This window comes from Plectropomus leopardus, chromosome 20 (genome assembly GCF_008729295.1).
Source record: "Plectropomus leopardus isolate mb chromosome 20, YSFRI_Pleo_2.0, whole genome shotgun sequence".
Taxonomy (NCBI): domain Eukaryota; kingdom Metazoa; phylum Chordata; class Actinopteri; order Perciformes; family Serranidae; genus Plectropomus; species Plectropomus leopardus.
In genome coordinates, this window is record NC_056482.1 from 12,680,397 (window position 1) to 12,701,769 (window position 21,373).

The 21,373-nt window shown below is 39.6% G+C and overlaps 1 protein-coding gene across 1 annotated transcript in view; it reads right to left on the minus strand.

Moving 5' to 3' along the window:
- dnm1a (dynamin 1a) overlaps window positions 1-21,373 on the minus strand; it is a 60,744-nt gene that overhangs the window by 13,890 nt on the left and 25,481 nt on the right. Inside the window, exons 11-16 of the mRNA XM_042509178.1 lie at window positions 19,107-19,193; window positions 18,621-18,691; window positions 18,443-18,494; window positions 16,962-16,973; window positions 15,058-15,087; window positions 14,258-14,371 (exon numbers count right to left, since the gene is read on the minus strand). Of these exons, the coding sequence (XP_042365112.1) occupies window positions 14,258-14,371; window positions 15,058-15,087; window positions 16,962-16,973; window positions 18,443-18,494; window positions 18,621-18,691; window positions 19,107-19,193 (366 nt within the window). The remainder of the gene's footprint in view (window positions 1-14,257; window positions 14,372-15,057; window positions 15,088-16,961; window positions 16,974-18,442; window positions 18,495-18,620; window positions 18,692-19,106; window positions 19,194-21,373) is intronic.

Consider the following 21,373-nt stretch of genomic DNA (forward strand, 5'->3'; position numbering starts at 1 on the left):
TATTTTCAACAGAAGTAGGATATATTTCAGGGCTGTTAGACTATAGCTCATAAACTGGTTATTGAGTTTATGTCAATGTGACCTTGTTTATGTCACATTGGACACACCAGCACAGTAGCTAAAGATGCCCTGGGTGTGGCTGGCCTTGGGGTTTCAGTGAACCTACCGCAAGCAAAAACCCACATACTTATTATAAAGGACGATGTCAGTCACATTTAATAGATTCATACTCATTTTATATGTTTTGTCTTTTTACAAGAGCCCTGCATGAAAGGAGGTTAACAGGTCAGTTCACTTGGTTATCCTAAGGACTGTCCATTACTCAGGGTGATTCATAGACTTTGAATGAGAAAAGCACCAAAGAAATCCCTCTGAAAATAAGTCACGATGAGCTCTGTGTGTTATCCACAGGGCCCAGAATACTGCTGCTAAAAAGAGCTGTTGCTGTTAGGTTTTTTTGAATGCCATTCCTTATGATCACCTCCATTATGTTAGATTGGAGGCAGAAATCACAGAGACTGATATCTAAACCACACAAGAGGTTTATGGAAAAATATGTCTTTTTAAAATGTGGGTGATCTGACCCTTTGACTTAGGATGCTGGGTTTGAATCAGTCGAAAGTTGGCTTGCTTAGACGTTCCCTTACAGTATAAAACATTACACATTATTCACCCTGACTGATTTTATTAATTTCCACATGCATTGTTTTGCTTTTTGTGTGTGTGTGTGTGGTATGCCTCCTTTTTGTCTGAACCTCTACTGCAATATCTTTTACTCACACACACACACACACAAACATACACAGTAACTCAGGCAGTGCACTTAACCTGTGGTGTTTGGAACAGTGTGAGAGCAAAGTATTTTCCATGGTTTTATTTTGCTAGTGAGTAATAGCAGGCTCATTACGAAAAGCCAGAGGAAGTTCACTTCTGGATTCATAAAGGCACTTCACCACTCTGTGTGCCGTCCAAAAAAACGTCTCAAAGGCTCAAACACTAATTCAAAATGTGGATGAAATATGGTCTCTCTCTCTCACACACACACACACACACACACACACATACACACACACTAAAACACACAGATGTATGTATAAAGACACACACAAGGACCTTTCACAGACCGTGTCCAATTAACACTTTGAAACAAATCTGAGTTTGGTGGGCAAAACCAAGAAGACAGTCGTTTACGGCATCCATGTTGTTTTAAGAGGCTGCATATCTTAGTGTGTGTGTGTGTGTGTGTGTGTGTGTGTACGTTGATGTGAGTCTGATAGAAAAGTCCTGGTGACTTGGGCCATGCATCAAAGGGCGGCAGAGAAGCCGCACGGCATCTGGGAGCAATAACGCTGCCTCTAACCCTTCATTACCACAAAGACTGGGCCCTGGGTGGCAGCCAACGGCAATTTTCACAACCCTCCTCCTCACCTCCCTCCGTTTTTCTTTCCCTCCATTCTTCTGCCATTCCCCTATTGAGTTCTGTCTTTGAAAAAATTAAGCACAGAGCATTTCTGTACAGGATGGGGAAAGCCATAAAAAGGATGGGACTTGTTGGGATTGAAGAACTTGTGGAAACGCTGGTTTAGTTTCAATGCCAGTCAGATTAATTTATAAAGAGCAAGAAACAAGAAATGCTTCATAGAAAATCATTATTGTAGACATGATGCACTGTTTGGCAGAAGAAAACTTAAACTACAAGAAAGGACAGATACTGCTGAGTCTAAATATAATCAAAAATCCCACAAACGCATGCAAAATGTGTGTTTGGTCTGTGAGTAATACGCTTTTGAGAAACAGCATCTGAAGAAATGTAAATTGACTTAATGCCGTTTAGACTTTATTTAAAGTAAGGCCACATGTTGCCAACATTTAAATCAGGAACAGCAAACAATTTGGCCGAGAGAATTTACGAATGGGAACAGCTCGATTGGAGCTATTCTGGGACGATGTGTAAAAACACACAGCTGTCAGTGACTCATCGGGCTACAAAGTTGTGCAGTGATGCTCATAACAAATCACCTTGGGCAGTGTGCCAGTGTCCGCACTCTCTAATACTCCATATATCTTTAATGGTGCTACTTGATTAGTTTTTTCCAGCTTGTCTGTCAGCTTCAGGACTACAAATCTTATCGGATATGTCCAGTTTTACTGAGATAAAGATATATATTCTTACATCTTCTTAAATTATTATTTAATGCATGATATGTTTTCTTTGGCCAGTACAACCTGCTTTGCAGCGTCTTTCTCTCTCCTAAACATTTAATCTGGCCTGACTCTGCTGACTCCAGAAAAGTGACAGCCTTTGTGCTCTGCATAGTTCTTCCTGTGGGAAACGAGCACAAACACAAATAAACCTCTTCATGGAGAAAAGAAACATGGTGTCCACATGACAATGACACATTCAGTCAGCGGTCCGGCTAAAACACAGGCAATGATACTTTCCTGTTTAGCAGCTAATTGGCGAGCAGTTAATTATCTGGACTGCATTTACTTCTGCAGAAGGTCAGTGTTACAACCTAGGAGCTGGTCTGGGACATGTGATCAATCACTGCTGACCACCAAAGAGTAAAAGAAGGAGGGAGGGGGCACCGCAGCCCGCTAACCACATAAACACGTGAAAATCCCCACACGTCTCGCGACTGCTGTCTGATAGAGGGCAAGAGGTTTGTTCAGTCTATGTGTGTTTAGTTTCTGTGCATATTTGGCACACAGCTCTCACCTCCTCTGAGAAATGTTGCAAAGTTCACTTATAAAAGGCATGTGAACTCATAGTTGTGAATTTATATATTCATGTGTGAATATGTGAAATGTCAAGTAAAGTCTGCAAACAGTCGCTCAGTTTTAAGATGTGAAACAAATATCGTAAGATGTAATGGTGGGTGCAAAAAAGGAAAAAAAAGTGCACCTACGAATTGCAACAGTCACATCTGAGGTAAGTGTGTGATGTCAGAATACATTGAGGTAAAACGTTCACATATGTAAACCAACATGAACTCACACATATGGTTCATGTGTGCAACTTTTTGGCAAAGGTTTCACTTAACAGTTAATGCAGATTATATAGAGTCCTAACATGTATTTATAGTATTATGCTAATATGTGTAAAATTAGGGGAAAACAATGGAAGGGAATAATAATAATAATAATAATAATAATAATAATAATATAACATAATTTTAAGTATTGAATTCTGCCAATTATAAATTTACTTTTATCCTTATCAATTTTTCCTTATTTTTTAAAATAATTTTCTAAATCTAGCCTACTTAATTTTTGCAGTTTGTGGGAAATGTCTTGCCAAGTTGCTCATTGCCTTTTTCCCTTTTTTTTGGAAAGAAATACAACAATTAGCTCAGGATTCAAAAGTTTACTCATTTGTAAAAACCATCTGAATGCTGCACAAGAAAAGTGATGTTGATCCATGTTTCAAAATGTTAACTAATGTGGCCTCTTTTGACTAGAGAAGTTGAAAGATGCAGACCTTTTGAACAAACTACTAAAGTGAATTTGTGAAGTGAATGTGTTATGTGTGCTGTGATGGTAGAGGGTTGTCTGAGTTGTGGACCGGCGATACTGGAGTGAAGCAGATTATTTCTTGTTACTGTATTGTGATTATTGTATAAATAATGGATTTATGATTTGAAATGTCATGTCAAGGTCATGCTCAGTGTCCAGATGCCCTCAGACTTTTAGTTTAAGATTATCTGATATATCTTTAGTCACATTTTAATCTGTCTTTGTTTTCTCACATTTCATGACTATGACTATTTTGTTTCTGTCGTATTTATGCAGTTAGTCATATTTCCTGTTTTATTTTGTTATATCCTTTTCATGTGTCATGTCTGGTTTCACTTCTTTGGTATGTGTTTTCTCTCCAGTTTTAATGAGTTTTAATTTTTGATAATTAAATCAACCTATTATCGAGCTGCCTCCTCTGTTCAACTGTTTGGGTCCAAACCTGCAATTCCTCGTGACAATGGAATCAAACTGATTATTTACACATGGATTTGAATTATTGGACTGATTACTAGAATCAAATGAAGCGTATTTTGTTTTACAATATATATGGAGGAACTGAATGTGATGGATCATATAAAATTATGATAGAATTGCCAGAAACCTGTCTTGTTTGTGAGCACCATACATGTCCTTTATATATATATATATATATATATATATATATATATATATATATATATATATATATATATATATATATATATGTGTGTGTGTGTCCAATACAAACACAAGTCAAAAGATATTGATAAAACAGTGAACTGCTGAATGTCGTTCAGGCTTAAATAAAATCATTGTGAATATTACTGTCCATGTAGGCAATTATTTATCAACTAGAAGCTACCATGGCTTTCAATATTGTTGTTTGTTTTGTCAGCTGACAGTTACACGGTTGCTGCCACTGGCTGACAGATTTCACTCCATATAGACAGCTTTCCCAGCCCTCGCTGTTATGTGTTGAGCAGTGCGCCTGTGCACTGAAATGGAGCGCACCCCAGTCCTGTCCTGTTTATTTAGTCATGTTATGCATTAAGATAAATGATTTGCTATAGTTTTACGTGTTACTGTGTATTTTGCCATGTTGTGTATGATGTAAGCTGTTACGGTTTTTACTACGTATGTTAAGTCTGTTTGGTGGACCCCAGCAAGAATAGTTGCAGAAATGTTGTAGCTAATGGGGATCCTAATAAACTGAACCCTAATCCTGTTTCTCACCTCACAGCCATTTCATCGTCAGAATTGCATGATTTAAATACGCTAAGCCTTAAAATTAACTGCAAGAATACTTTTTATAGAACTGGAACTGCCAGAATATAAAATTTGCACTTCTGAATCAAACTTGCTCTGCACCCAGAGGGTGTGTTTGAGTTGAATGTATTTTTATGACATGACTGTGCCAGTGGTGGGCAGTTCCAAGGGTGGAAGGGGATTTTTTTTTTACTTTACACATTTACAGTAAAGCTATTCTTGTAAAACTTGATATTTATGAACAGAAAAATCTCCCACTTATTTCAAGATTACAGATTATATTGTACCTCAAGAAAAAAAAAAACAACAACACAATATATAACAAACTGTAATATAGCTATAACTGAAGACACATGCAACATAAAGACATATTGTTCAAAGGTTGTAAAACACTCTAAAGTTCATGCCATGTGTTATTTAACACATGCAGTAATCTTTAAATGTCTGTCAATTCTTCTTCAAAGGAGGCAGCGAGCCTGCAGAGCCTCACATACACACTACACATACACACACACACACACACACACACACACACATACAGGGCGTATACAACATGCCAAAAGCTATTAAGTGCACAAGTGTGGTTTCTTTTTATCTGTCCCATGTCTGTTTGGGTCTAATCCTAGGCTTTGTTTCTCTAATGATTTTTGTATTGACATTATGCTCCGTATATGTGACGAACAATCAGGGGGGGAAAAATGATAATTTACAGAAAGAAAAACATACATTACTCATTTATCTCATCAGTCAGGCAGGATAAACTCTGAATTATCCGCAAACCACCCTGTGTACCTCCTCAGCCCACTCTGACAAGCTGCGGTCGCCACTCATCTCTCGTTTCTCTTTTGCAATCTCTAACCAGCTTTTCAAATGTTTGCTTTTAAAATGAGACACAGTCATTTATTCATTACTGGTTTGGGTGCCGTTGTTAGCATTTTTCCACCGTTTTTGTCCATTGCATATCGTTGCTACATCCATTTTCCTTCGCAATTCATACATGTATCTGCCAGTTCTGTGTCTTCTCTGTCTGAGTCTGATGTTATAGATTTACATTTAAAAGGCAGCAAAGATAGAGAAGAGCCAACTTGACTATTGCTGTTTATCTTTAGTGGCGTCTTATCACCAGTGTGTGTGTTTGAGAAACAGTTGACTCTATGTTGACTGCCTATATTTAAACTATTCAAACTGATTAAAAAAAGGCACTTACTCATGTGTGATACTTGAGTATTTCCATTTACCAAATACATTTCAGAGGGAAATATTGTACTAATTACTACTTATCTTTCTTTCAGATGTCTTTAACTTAACATTTCCAACAAAGATATATTTTATCTCTAAACTTCTCACATGGTTTCATGTAATTAAATATTAATACATTCATTGTTTTGTTCTCCATACCTTTCTACAAAGTGTCGTTATTCAATATAAAGATGACATTGGCATGAGACGTTGGGAAGACAATAAATTTTTTAACTTTGGTTTCGGTTTAAAAATGGCATTAGACTTTGTTCCTGAATTGGAATTTTGGTCACATGGCATCACAACCTAAATTCAACCAAATATTAATGTCTAATGACATCCGGTGCCAGCCAGGACATAGTTTAAAGTAGCACAATAATACCTACAAAAATATACTAATACTTTATGTATATTTTGAGAATACTTCTGCACTTTCACTTAAACAAAGTATAGATTCATATAAAAATAATGCCTCTTAATCATCACTTCTGACCAATAGAAATGTCTGGTCTCTGCATTTATCTGCAGACACTCTGCCCTCTGCCTGTATTTTCTCTTTTCTTTTCATTTTGCTGTGTCCAGGACGTTTTGGGGCGTCAGCTTTTGGGCAGTGCTGTGTAGCCCCCAGCCACAGCGTGCAGGGTGTGATGACTGGACTCTATAAAAACATAATGACCAGGTGCCAGATTGTAATCCAAGAGGAAGCTACAAAAGTGGCGGACGCCACACCAAAAAAAGATTGCAAATATAGCAAGACGAAACGCCGAGTGAAAAGCTTGTTAGTGTTCATGTTGAGCTGGGGAGGAGGGGCCAAATGGGAGTGTTGTGTTTACAAACCAAAACGGACAAATCCCACTCATCCTGCCTTTAAGTAAGAATTTGAATGTAGGATGTTAACTTGTTGCAGAGCATTTAGACATTCATGAATAAAATTAAGTAAAGAATTTAAAGACTTCCTCCACAGCTGACCACACCACTATCTTTTTGGAAAATATCTCGCATATGTTGGACATTTTATTCAGCTTTTCCATTTCAACAAAGAAATAATAATGATATAATATTTAGAGGGAGCTAGAAAACGAAAACCAAGCTATTATGTGGTCGAAAGTCATGTAATCCAACAAGAATGATGGCGATCAGACATGCCATCTCTGGTCTGAAAACTTTTCACTGTAACTGTAAGAAATGAAATACAGCTGATCACATTTTGGGGCTGCTTTTATGGGTTTGGCTGGTGTATTACACTGAAACCTACAGTGAAGGTCTTCACAAGCTTAGCTTTGCCACACTGATGCAAACACTCGAAAGATACAATTACACCCACACAAACTGACGGAGTCGTTCTCTTTGTGCCATATCAAAATACAAAGATGGGAAAAACAAAGTCAGAAACTTCATGACAAGACAGAATAACACGGACTCGCAGATTACATTGGATGTGTGCGTGTGCATACTTTCTCAGTATTTCTGGCTTTACTGACTAAGAGTTTGAAAAAGAAGCTGCCTGCCTGGTCATCCAAACAGTGGAAACAATGTTGGTACGACCGCAGCGCTCCCCCCACCCACCCATTAAAATCTACTCCTTCCAATCTCTAAACTCGAACTGCAACAATTATGAGGATTGTTTCTTGGCAGCATTTTTCATATTTGTTGTAGCTCTCTGCTCGCTGGGCATCACTTCGCCTCCTGTTCGCTCCACACTTTTAAGTTGCTTCCTTCTTTCATCTCCATTTTCCTCCCAATGTCTCTCACTTTCCCTCCACATCCCTCCGTTTTTGCCAGTACTGCTGACTCGTCTCTCCTGAGATTGTGCCTGCTTTGATTCTGGAGCTCAGAAACCATAGCTAAAACAAACACACGGCCTTGGCCACCTCTGCACACACACATACACCTGGAAACGCTAGAATTGATTACTCCTGTCTGCCAGCGACAGGAGTTATGTGAGTGTGTGTGGGTGTGTGAAACGAAGAAGGTGAAGGAGGCAAACTTTGACTACTTATGTCTCAACTTTGAATCACTTTTCCTTCTTGTCTACACACAACCTCTCTTGCTCTGGTTCTGATTTACCAGTAGTATGTCACCCTTCACCAGCAACCCCCCTCCATGTGTGTGTGTATGCGTGTGTGTGTGTGTGTTGGGAAGGCTGCAGAGCTGCATAAAGGGCTCTTTATTCGAGTCGGACAGGGAGAGGAAATCAGCTTTAGAAGTAAAAACAGAGGGAGCAAGAGAGAGATGGAGACCACAGGGCTGCACATCTGGAGTTATTACAAGGCTTCCTCCTGCCTGCCAAGAAAACGCCGACATTCCTGCCCTCACTACAAAGACCATGGAGCCTCTGCTCTCACTCCTACACACACACATCCATCACTCAGAAACCACATATACATTCATATGTACCATAAGTAGAGATGTGCACATACAGTAAATGCAATAGACGAACATGCAGACGCTTTACGAATATACGCCTTCACGTGAGTGCACAAACGTAGACGTCCAGCCATCTGCCCACATACGCTTCCACTAAAAAGTTCCCTTCCTCAGCAGCCAATCCTTCACTCCCTTTCCAAACTTTACACGCGCCAAATGAGTGCGTCTCACTTCCTGTTCACCTTTGACCTTCCACTTTCTCCCCAAAAGCCAGAGAAGAAAGACAGAAAGAGAGGAAGGGGAGGGGGGGTTGGGGGGGTTAAAAAGCAAGAAAGAGGGAGGGGAGAGAGGAGAGGAAAAATGGGGGGCCGGCGAGCTCCTCCTCCTTCTCTCTCCATATCTCCTCTCTCTCTCTCCTTCCTTTTTCTCCTTCTGTCTCTCGAAGGAGAAACTTGATGGCCAGTTCTTTGCCACGTCGAGACTCCAGCCGGTCCACCTTGGCTGATACCGGGGCGGCTTTTTTACTGCGGGATGCTTTCGGTAGACGAATTCAAATAACTCAAAAGTCGCATTTGAGCGCTATCAGCCTGATTTTGCCGCAGCGGTGCAGTTATGTTGAATGAAAGGACATCAGGAGATAAATCGGGGCTAACCGGTAAAGAAGAAGAGACATCGCTTAAGACAGCGAGATTTGTAGAAGAAGAGAGGAGATTGTCAAGTCGCAAGTATTCCCTCTTCATGAGACATTTCTTTCTGTTTGGTATGTGTCAAGAAGACAAAGGTGAATTAATTTGGCGTTTTAGTGGGAGGTGATGAGTTGATCTCAACTGACCACAACTATTCACTGCTAGCTTTCTAACCAAGAGAGATTAACAACATTTTGATAGCAAAACGTTGGCTTTTGGGAGTTTCTGTCATTTACTGAAAGCTCTAAACAGTTTTTAACTGTTTAACATCTTGTAAAATATCCTAGTTTTTATTTACTTAGTCTTGGCCTGGAGGTCAATGGGGGCAAACCAAGATTTGGTTGTACAAATTTTTGCTCAATGGGATATGATCCTTTTGTGTGGGTTTAAACATTTGTGTCTTTCTCATTGTCTTTGTCAGCTGTTTTATTTATTTTCAGCAAACAGACTTAGAGGGAGCTTGCCAAAAAAATGCTTAGCTTTTTTTTGGTTTTGTTTTTGCAACAAAATATTTCTCAGATTTAAAAAATGAATTGAAAATTGGACCAATAATATCTCAAACAATACAGAGAATTCTTAGATTTATTCAGTATTTTTAACACTTTTTCTCATTGAGTTGTTGAGAAAAATGCATTTTTGCATCTGGTGTTTCTCCTCCAGAACTGCATCTGGTATGCTGCTTCTCACAGCGGGAAACAGGAGGGAATGTCGTTGAATCTGTCAATCAGTGGCTATCACCTCTGTCTAACCTCACCTCCTCCTCAGCCTCCTCCTCCTCTTCCTTCACCTCCCTGCCGGCCCCTTCATCCATCCCTCACATGCTGTTTCTTCTCCAGCCCGCACAATCGGCCTCATCAGCACTTTAGCACACTGACTATGACAGCAGGGAGAACTGGACTCAAGATACTGGAATCACAGTGAGTATAGTTTGGAATATGTGAATGACAGCATCTTCATCCTGAATATGTGAGCATGGCATGAGTAAAACCTTCTCCACAGCATCCTTCAGTTGCCCAGCCCGCCTGCCCAGTGTTCAGACTACCTGTTCAGGAAGTAGTGGTTGTACAGTAGTCTGCACATTGGTTAGGCTGGCCGGGGAAGCACGGGACGACTAGCAGTGGCCGAAATAGGGACAAGAAAGAGGAGCAAAAGGGCATCCAGCAGGCACAAGCACATCAAGCTGTGGGAACACGCGGCACCACCCCTCGTCCATCTGGACAAGCCCGGGCACAAGTCTAAATAGGGCACCCAAAGGCTCCACCGCAGAAGTCTGGCACTTGACTATTCTGGATTTATGATTGACGCATACATAAGTTCCCATTTCAGACTTGTTTTTCTTGCTTTATTTATATACAGTATATATTTGTGTTGTTTGAGTTTTTATTGAACAAAGAAATCTGATGACGATGAAACTGTAAGAACAGTTTGAGACAGTTGAAATAAAGATGCCAGAATATCTATTTGACATTGTTTCTTTTCTTTTTTTTCTTTCTTCAAGTAAGGCAAACAGTCACAGAAATTAAACCAAAACTGATCCACAAAATGGGAAATCCCATAGGCCTATTGACTTACAGAATGTCATTCATATAAATAAAAGTGATGGTTGCATGACATTCCCAACATGTTGTTTATTTTTCTAGACACTGAAAGACCTACTGTAACTGAGAGCTTAAACCTCCCAAAAAGTTAAACCACGCAGAAGAAATGAACACTTGCCCAAAAAGATAACTAAAACACATAGTAAACCCCCCAGCATCGCACTGCGCTTCTGACCAAAATGTACAATTACGTCTCTGCCTTCTCTGCACCAACTTTACCTCAAATGACCATGTAATGTGCAGAGAGGCAGGAAGCCACCGTACAAAAATGCTGAAAGAGAAGCCACTCTGTCATTGTCTATTCACCATTTTTACGAGTCTTTGTATAGCCCTCCCAAAAAAAGACAACCAAAAAAACTGTTTGCGGATTTAGTGTTTGTAGGTGACGTCATGTGAAATGTTACAAGTTTAGCTAAGACCCCCTGCCTTGTTTTCCATTATGTTTTGTTTTCTAGCTCTTCACCGGGGCCGCAGTTTGTCTTCCAGCCCGCCTGTGTTTGATAAAAGCGAACCCGCAGCGTACCATTTTGAGCTCCCTCTCCCTCTCGAGTACACAAAAAGCAAAGTAGAGGGCAGGAACATTCACACGGTGTCCCATCACAGAGCATCGTCTGCAGGAATGAAAACCGCAAACCAACCTGTTTCCATTTAGAGCCCTGCCACCATGTCGCAGCCCCGCGAACATGCACACAAGCACACACAAGTCCACGCACATACACATAGGCACACACACACACACACACCGTATGGCAGACAAGTTTCTGGTGAGTGCGTTGAAAGCAGCAGTCTGCTGTTTTCCCCCAGGATGTTTACAGCTGGGATCACCAGGCGGGTCTGGCTTTCTGGCAGTTTTACAGCAGGAGCAGGGAAACCCGGACACACACACACACACACACTCACACACACACACACAGACACACTTAGAGCCAAAAAGGACACCCAATGAAAATACAGTCACTGAGAGGACAGCAAGGTAATATCGACAACTTATTTGTCTCTTTGTGTTTCTGTGTTACAAGTGGAAATGTCTGTATGTAAATGTATGAATTTACTGACAAAAATATATGAATATCACATGTGCTGGCAGTCTATAACATCACAGTCATGTGTGGGTCTTTTTTTAATGTACATTTTTGTTTTCTTTGCAACCATTTTTCTCCATTCACATCTCCCTCCCTCCCTTCTCTTTCTGCTTTGGGAAGCCATAAGCTACAGAGGAGCCTGATTCAAAGAATTGGCATGTCCTGTGGTAATACAGACCAGAAGGTTTCTAGGCACACACATACACACACACACACACACACACACACACACACACACTAACCAAAACATCCTGGCACCACTAGTTGGGTTGAAAGTTATTATTAGTGTCTGGGGGTGGTGTGTGCATGTGTGTTTCTGTGAGGGTGTGTGTGTGTGTGTGTGTGTGTGTGTGTGTGTGTGTGTATGTGTGTGTAACCAGGCTGCGGCAAGGGTTTTCCCCATGACGAGAGGCAGTCAATAAAACGACGCTGCGCTCTTTTGTGAGTTTGTGTAATGAAATGACTGTGAAATGAACAATAAGATGCAGAAACCTTTTCTCTGCATGCAGTGATACCTTTTTTAAGTTCTAAACATAAATCAGTTTCCAGCTTTCTATCAACCGTGTGTATTTTGGCAAGTATCCAGTCAGGTGCACATGTGAGTGTAAGCCCTCATGAGTACTCTTACCTCTAGTGTGTGTGTGCTTGTGTGACTGGACCATATAAAAATGTTCAGCTTGGAAGGAAAACAAAATGGAAAGTTTCTCTTTTTTCTTGTCTCTTTTTTTAAAAAGTCATTTGCAGTACCCTGCGCTGAGCTTTAGCACCGGCACCTTGTGTTGGTTTTGGGTCTCCCAGCACACTCGCATGTTCAAATAAATATACAGTACAAGAAAGGAGGGAAAGACGGAGGGTGGGGACAGGGGAGAAAGAGAGGGTGACAAGGAAAGAGTGAGGCATAAAGAGAATGGAGAGACGGATGACGGGAGGGGAGGGTGAGGAAGAGTTTCCTCTGGTTTGGGGATAAACCTTTGAGGATGTGTAAGGGAGCGATGGGAAATGAGGGGAGGAAAAAGGTATAAAGGGAGGATATAAAAGCAAAACCATCCACCCCGGCCCTCTCTCCTCTTTCTCCTCCTCCCTGTCTCCCCCCTTTGTGCCCCCACCCCACCTTCTCTCCCTTCACATGGTCCTTGTTACTTCTGCTGCTAACCAGCTAACAAGAGACACTCCTGCCTCCTCCCCTCTCCTCCTCTACAATCCAGTTTCTTACTGTGTGCCCCTTCTTTGAAATAAAGTATGTTTATTAGAAGTGTGTGTGTGTGTGTGTGTGTGTGTGTGTGTGTGTGCGTGTGTGTGCGTGTGTGCGTGTGTAATTTGGAACAGAGCAGGGGGCTCTGGTATGCACATGTGTGTGCCAGCTTCGGTGTCTGACATGCTGGGGGGTCCTGACTCTTTGCAAAGGGCTCTCTCAATGCTACACACACACACCCACACACACACACACACACACACACACGCACACACACACACACACACATTTATGTCAGCAAGCAGAGCGGCTGTGGCTAAGTCCTGGAGACAGCAAGACTGTGGCTAGCTCCTAATAGTTCTGCAAAGAATCATGGGACACCGCTCTGACCAGTCGACCCAGTAACAAAGCACAGCGGGTCAAATCATCTCAGTGGTCAGAGGACCAGGAGTCGTTTTTGGCAACAGAATGAGATAGAATGAATTATAGACCAGAAAGTGGAAAAGAAATTTCTGCACGTGAAGAGCTGGAATAATTCTCCTGGTATTGCAATTTGTTGGAAAATATTATGAAAGTGTTGTTGTTAAAACGTGACAGGTTTTTAGGTGACTCAAACATAGGTGATGATTTCTCAGGACACAATAAAAATGTAGAGAGCACTCACAATAAAATGTCTCAGTATGATACACAGTTTTAGTCTGGTCACAAGACTACACAACAGTTGAATGAGCTTATGGACATTTCAGTATGACATTTCAGCTATTGAAAATTACAGGGTTACAGGGATGATTGTGAAATCATGTGTTTTTGCCTCAAAAAAAAAAAAGAAGCTGAATGCAACAACATGACCAACTTTTAAAATAGCTCCCGAATTCAGCCAAACATGGGCCTAATTTTGGGAGTACACTGAGAAAAAACTACACTGGCTGTACATTACTGATCATGTTAAAGTTCTTTTGTTTTTTTGGTTCCAGTTGATTTTGCTGAGTTCCCTCTTTTCCACTTTATGACTAAAAGAGTTCTTTTTGCCGAGTCCTCATGCAACAAGCTAATTAGTGTGCTGTCATATTATTTTACCATTTTTTCATGCTGTTTTTTTTCTTTGGAGAACACTACAAAGCAGATAAACAAATACCAGCTGTCACTCTGACAGATGCATTGGGGATTGGACTGTCAGCTCTCTCACATCATCAAATTCAAGGTATCAAGCCTGCAGCTCTGTTCGCTAGTGTGCATCTAATCAAAAAGTCTCAAAGTGTGCAAATCCAGAAATGTGCAGGTGCAGTATATCATCATTAGGTATGTGATAATTGATAAACAGCGTCTCACCTCATCGTCTTTATACCAGGACAGAGATTCTGCGGTGAGGACGAACCAGTACTCCTTGGCTCCTCCCTTCATGATGCCAATGTTGTTGATGGTCAGCCAGCCCTTCCTGATCACCTGAGAGACACACAGACAAACAGAGACAAAAGGATTATAAATAACACACAGCAAGCATTTTTACACACATTTCACTGACTTAAAGAGACAGTTCACCCCTAAATCCAAAATACAAATTAATACACATTTTTTCTCTTACTTGTGGTGCTTCTTAACAATCTAGATTATTCTGGTGTGAGTTGCTGTGTGTTGGAGATTCGGAGTAGATCTTTTCTTCAATATAATGGAACCACAGTAGTTTGTGTATTCATTTTTAAAATGTATCCTTTTGGTGCTTTGAGAACCACAAGCCGAGTGCCTTCTAGCTCCATTATATTGGAGAGAAGGCAGACATCTCTACAGCTGATATCTCCAATACTCGGCAACTCACACCAAAAAATATAGACTGACAAAAAGCACTACATGTAAGAGGAAAAATGGCTATTTTTGATTTTGGGTGAAGTGTCTCTTTAACACCATGTTTGTCAGACTGTGTATGTAACAGACATATCTTAACTAACATGTAATGTTAATGCTTCTGGTGGAGATAAGAAGCAACTGCCACAAACAACAGAGGGGTGACGCTCACCTACACAACTAAACACATGCCTCACACTCTTTTTTTCTCTTTTTCTCTCTTGTATGTCATTCTCTCCACCAAACAGAAACTATAGACACATACAGTACATTGTGTGCGTGTTATTTACCTTGAACCGATCGCTAACTCCTCTCTCCGGCTGAATGAGAATGTGGAGAGAACGTTACAAAGCTACGCCAATGTATTTAGGAAAGGCCAAAATTTACACAAGGGTGGTCAGGTACCAGCACATATTTAGCTGGCTGCTGGGACGGCAGCAAGTTGACAGCAAGCGGGATGGAGGGCAAGGGAAGTGAGGGGGCTACAACAACGATGGCCCATGTCAATTTTTTGAGACCATGCAGTGAGATGCAGGAGCCAGACTGTTTTGTACTGTATGTACTTTCTGAAGAGAAGTGGTGGAGTAATCAAACTTTGGAGGGCTGAACTGATCAAAATCCAGTTACCTTTCATTTCCAGATGTTGCTCTGAGAATATTCTCTCTATCTGTCATATAGTGTTTCTTTTTCATTACTTGTTTTCATTCTCTTGAGTTTAATTTCCTCAATATGTAGCTTCTAAGTTAGAAAAAAGAGTTTGTTTTTTCCAGACTGTTTGAAACTGACGCAGTCACCAATGCAGGATATTCAATATCTGATGTTTCTTTTAGACTCATTTAAATAGACTTATTGACATACAGAAATCAAATAAAAAATACAGTTTTATACAAGAGTACATCCTTACCATCCTTACAAGGCAGTTTTATTTACACTACTCAAAATTAAAATGATAATAAAGAGTAAAGTCTACACATTAACTCCAAACTACGACTTCAGTTGAAAAAAGAACAGGCGTCTTTCCATCTTGATCATCATCTGGATAACAACACTCGCATTACTTAGACCCTTAATCTGCAACATAAATGAAACAGTTCAATGGAAAACTGCCTGTCCGTGCATACCTGCACATCTGTACTCCTGTGCATCATTTTTACATATTCCCCTGTCACTCACCACATGTGTTTGTCATCTTGAGAGTGGGTTAACCAACAATGGCCGTGATACACAGTCTTACACTGATTATTTTGCAGAATATTAGAGACTAAATAAGAAGTGTATTTGATGATAAGTCAATACATTTGGGTTTTAGGGGGTCCTTTCAGAGAGTTTTCAGGATGGAGGTCAGGAGGTCGTTAAATCAGCAGCACAGAAGCTGTGGGGCCAACTACACCCGTCTGTAAACAGGAAGTGAAGATCACCACATTGTTTACTATGTGCCTCTAGCCTTTGACCCCTAAACTGGGTGGTTGTTTTCACAACTGACATCTATGGAGGTGACATAATGTCTTGCACACTGCAGGTCTTTATTCCCTCTGGCCTTCTGCTACTTTGGATAAATAAGGGGAGAGGCAGGGAATAAAAGAGGAGATAGAGAGAAGAAGTCTAGTGACGTGTAAATAAAAATGTTTGATAAATGTCTCCATGAAAAGAAAATCTCTTTGGTCTTCACTTTTAGATGTAATTCAAGAACACATGAGTGACACTCTCTTTATCTAGTTCAAACTACTGCTGGGGGCAAATCTTCACCGCCAAAGCAAACTGGCCCCAGTGTTCAGCATTTACAAACTGAGCCTTTCAACAACACTGAAAGATGCTGCATTTTATAGTCATCCTGTGGTGTAAGTGTGTGTATGAGCGGAAGTGTGTATGCCTGCATGGACGACAGAGCTGAAAGAGAGGAAAGGGAAGCAGCCAAGCATCCCCCACCACAGCCACCTGCCCGTCTACTGGTAGTTAGTATGTAGCTCATTTCAAACACACACAGACACACACACACACACACACACTCATAAATCCACCATCAGCTATAATCCAGCAAACATGACAGACATACACGTGTAAACACAAACAGAAACACAAATCCTGAGATATGCAGAGCGTAAAAACATGAGCACAGACGCGAGAAAGCCCACCTGCAGACATGCACAGAATCACACACACATTCACACTTCAAACATACACACACACTACTCACCATGATCTCATCCTGAAGCAGAAAAGCCACAGAGAGGAGGAAAAAGAGGACGAGACACAGTAAAAAGAGAAATCACTCAGAGGAAACAAAGGCAACAAAATGATAGACCACAACCAAAACCAGAGTTGAAGAAAATAAGATTGAAAAATAAAAGATGGGAAAAAAAATAGAAGATCTACATGCTTTTAGAGAGGAAAAGCTATAATCTAAATCATGCAAAATCTGTGTTTATTTTACCTTAAATATGTAGTTACTGAGATGATATTGTCAGTGGTGGAAGAAGTATTCAAATCTTTTTCTTAAGTAAAAGTACTAATACCACACTGTAGAAATACTCTGTTGGAAGTATAAGTCCTGCGTTGAAAATTTAACTTAAGTAAAAGTAAGTATGTATTCAGGAAAGTGCTTAAAGTGCTCAAAGTTATTAGAAAATGTAAGAAAACACCCAAAAACAAAAATACCCCCAAAACTCAACATTTTTAAACAAAAATAAAATGAAAAAAAAACTTGGAAAAAAATAGAAGAGGACTTGTTTAATTTTCTGTCAATGGACTGATTGATCAATAAGCCAATTACTGCAGCTGTACTCGTCTTATATTTTTTATGCAAAAATCCTTATCTGCAGAGTAATGAAAGTGCTCAGATAAAGTAACATTGGAGTAAAAAGTACACTATTTTCCTCTGAAATTCAGCGGTATAAAAGTTTAAATAGATATGGAAAGAAAATACTTATGTAAAGTACCTCAAATTACATCAAATTTGTACTTAAGTACAGTACCTGAATACATGTACTTAGTTACATTCCACCACTGGACATTGTGACGTGTCTGCAGTAGCAGGTTACTATAGGTTTGTCAGTTTTATTAGTGTGTTTTTCTGTCTGTTATTTAGCAGATACCTTTTTAAAAAAAAAGTGTTTTTATTATTTTATTTTATTTCTTTCATTTCATTTTACAAATGTTCTTATCTTTTTTCCACATAAACTGCACTTACTCAAGTAAAAAAAACAGTCAGACATGTATTGCATAATTGTCTGTCACTGTGTATTTTCATGCAGCTTGAGCTCCAGATGGAGATTTAAAATTTCAAACCATTTTACGTTATTAAAGTGACAGATTTAATAGACCTTGCCAGAGGTATTTGAATGTTTATTAATATGATCATTGTGACTTTCGCCAAAAGGACAAACTGTTTCAAGATTTGAAGACTGTTGTCCATTAGTGTGTACCATGTACGAGAGCCGCACAGAGCTGCATTGTTTAAGATATGGACTGTTGCCCGGGGTAACAAGATACTGTATAACTGTGCTACATTTAGCGTGGACAAAACAGAGAGCTCAGTGCTAACAGAATAATGCCTTAGGGAAATACTGTATGAAGTTCAGATGTCATATTGGTGGCCAACAGACTGCATAAGCTCAGTGCTGAATCATGAACTGTAACCTGTCAAATAAAAGTGACGCTCTGTATGCTCGACAGTACCTGGTTGCCAGCTGTTTTCTTCTTGTTCATTTGGTTGATCCTCTGCTGAGCGCTGCAAAACAAAACACATCAGGAGAAAATGGATTTAGGCACTTAAACTGAACATGAACTGGCAAATCTACAGTGATGGCAGATCTTTATAATCTATAATTGAAGAGAAAAAAAGAAAGAAATTCACTTGGCAAATCCAATGAAGTCCTCATGGTTGGTGTTCATGTAGGACAACTCAATGTCTATCAACAGCAACACCTGGAGAGAGAGAGGGAGAGAAGTAATCAGTGAGTGCTAATTTAAAAAATATATAGGAAATTCATAACTTCTTAAGATTTTTCTTTTTTTTAAAAATTAATTTTTTGGCATTTTAACTTGTCATGTCTTGTTTCTGCATTTTGCACCAGAGTTGTGTTGTAATGCTATCAATGAAAACTACAACTACTGAATATATATATATATATATATATATATATATATATATATGTGTGTGTGTGTGTGTGTGTGTGTGTGTGTGTGTGTGTGTGTGTGTGTGTATGTATGTATATATGTATGTATGTATGTATGTATATATATATAAGCATGAAGGACACATTTAAGTTAATCCTTATTCTATACAGATCAATCTCACTAATTTTCTTACTGTGTGTGTAGGGCTTTTTGTGTGTGTTACCTGGTTCTTAGTGCGGCTTTCTCTGTCCCTGATGTGCTGGGTGACAATTCTCTCCATCTCCTCTCTCAACATGGGATACTGAGCCAGCTGTGAGCACAGAGCACAGTGTGTAGGTAGCAAAAACACACACGCCTACTGTCACAAATCTACAGTCAGACTTCATTAAACCACTACACTTCTCATCTCACTTAACCACAACACACAGTTCCACCAATACAACGAAATAATTTACAAAAACATAATTAAGCATGTGTTGAGGAGTTTATCCCAGACTCAGCTCTAGTTCTGCACACCCTGACCAGTGGGTGGATTTGAATTAAGAGTGGATTTTATGTGTAAAATGTCCATTTGTTGCCAAAATGGAACAAATGCAGAAGAATAGTGTTAAGTCTGTGATATTACCACACAAACACAGAATAAACAATGTTTCTGGCAGAAAAGCTTCCTTTTTCCCAGCACACTGCGGGTCTTTTTTTCCATGAGCTCATTGCAAACCCACAAACACAGACATTGGTGGGCCTCCAATGTGACACAAACACATTTGAAGAAGTGTGAGGAAAGAAGAAAACTCAGAACCAAAATCACAGCACAAGAAAGAAAAATGTACGCTGTTTTCTTGCAAGTTACAATGCATCTTTCATATCTGTCAGATGGTCTGGTGAATGAAGCAGATATAAATAGGCTTCTTTCTGGCTCCCAAGTTGATTTACTGCTTCCTGGGTTTGGTCCAATTACAAAGCAGACGACGTCCATAATGAATAGATGCTTTATAATAATGGGACATGCTGTTTGGATGAATGTCAGTTTAATTACTGGCATCAAAGCTGGATTGTTAAGAGTGTTTCTCACATTGATCTTTGCTGGAAATATTACAAATTGAAACATAATCAAACAGCAACTGTCCAATCCTAGCTTTGCAACCATAACAGGGCACAGCAGGTGTTAAAAACAGTGTGCATGGGGCTGCAGGAGTTCTTTCAATCTCCAAGTGTCTCCCATGTTCTCCAGCTCTGAAGAGCACATAACGAGAACCTGACAAAGACGTTCCCCAGCTCTGTATTCAACTAATATGACAATATGACTTTGAGAGTTATAAAATATACAATTTAACTGGCTCAGGTCTTAATCTAAATGGTGTCAAATATTTAAAATTGATATTTTGACAAACTAATATTATATTTAAACAACACTATAACTGTCACTCTTTTTGTATGGAGAACACCCAAACACAAATCAGCTGTATATAAATAAAAATAATGAATTAACTATTTAAAAGATAAAAAGGAAATTCAATATTTTAGGGTTGGCAAATCAATTGTAGTTGACTTTTGCCATATCCTAACAGATGAGAGTTTTATGGTCCGATGAGAGTCAGAGACATCCATCAATCAAATATTACCACTGTCATGACCCTGGGTTTTCTGTTTGTAGTCTGTTATCTTGTTGACTTTGTGTTTGGGTCTCTCTGTTTGCTTTTCCTTGTTTCGTGTATTCATTCATGTTTAGGTATTTTCTGTTTTATTTTGTAGGTTCACTCCTCATGTGTCATATCTGGTTTTACTTCCTGAATTTCTGTGTTTTCCCTCCTTAGAGATTGTCTGCCCCGCCCTCATTGGTTTCACCTGTTTGTCATAAACTGCTGGCACCTGTCCCTCCTTATCTTCCTGTGTATTTAGTGTTTTTGCTCCCCTTGTCCTTTGTCAGTCTGTCTTTGGTCTCAGTGTTTCCTGCATGTACCCTGCACACTATATTTTTCAATTTAGTTTTCTTTTTTCTCTCTAGTGTTTCTCATCTACTTGCTCCCTTAGCTTTGTTGCCCACTTCACTTTTTGTCTTTTTGCATCTGCTTTTTGTTTTCAAAGCCCACTTTTTGTTCTCTCAGTATCCTGTCAAGTGTTTTACAATTTGAGTCCTCCTCTGAATTTTAGAGAATCTTAACAGCCATCTCCAAACGTTAGGGTTAACAGGATAACATTTATGAAATATTTTGACTTAAAATTGATCAAATTTTAAACAAACACAATATGAAGCTTAATTTGTGTTAACAGAATATCAAACTGGAGGAGACAGGACTCTGTACGTAGGACAGTTGTAAGCTACAAACAAGAAGCATGCTTTTGTTTGCATCTATCTGAAATCAAAGAGCCATTGTCTTAAAAAATTTAGTGTAGACTTCGAGTGGTAAATCTTCCACCACTATTATTGTAAAATGCATAATGTCACGCTAGAATGGAAAGCTTGACAAATGTTAATGTTCACATGAAAAA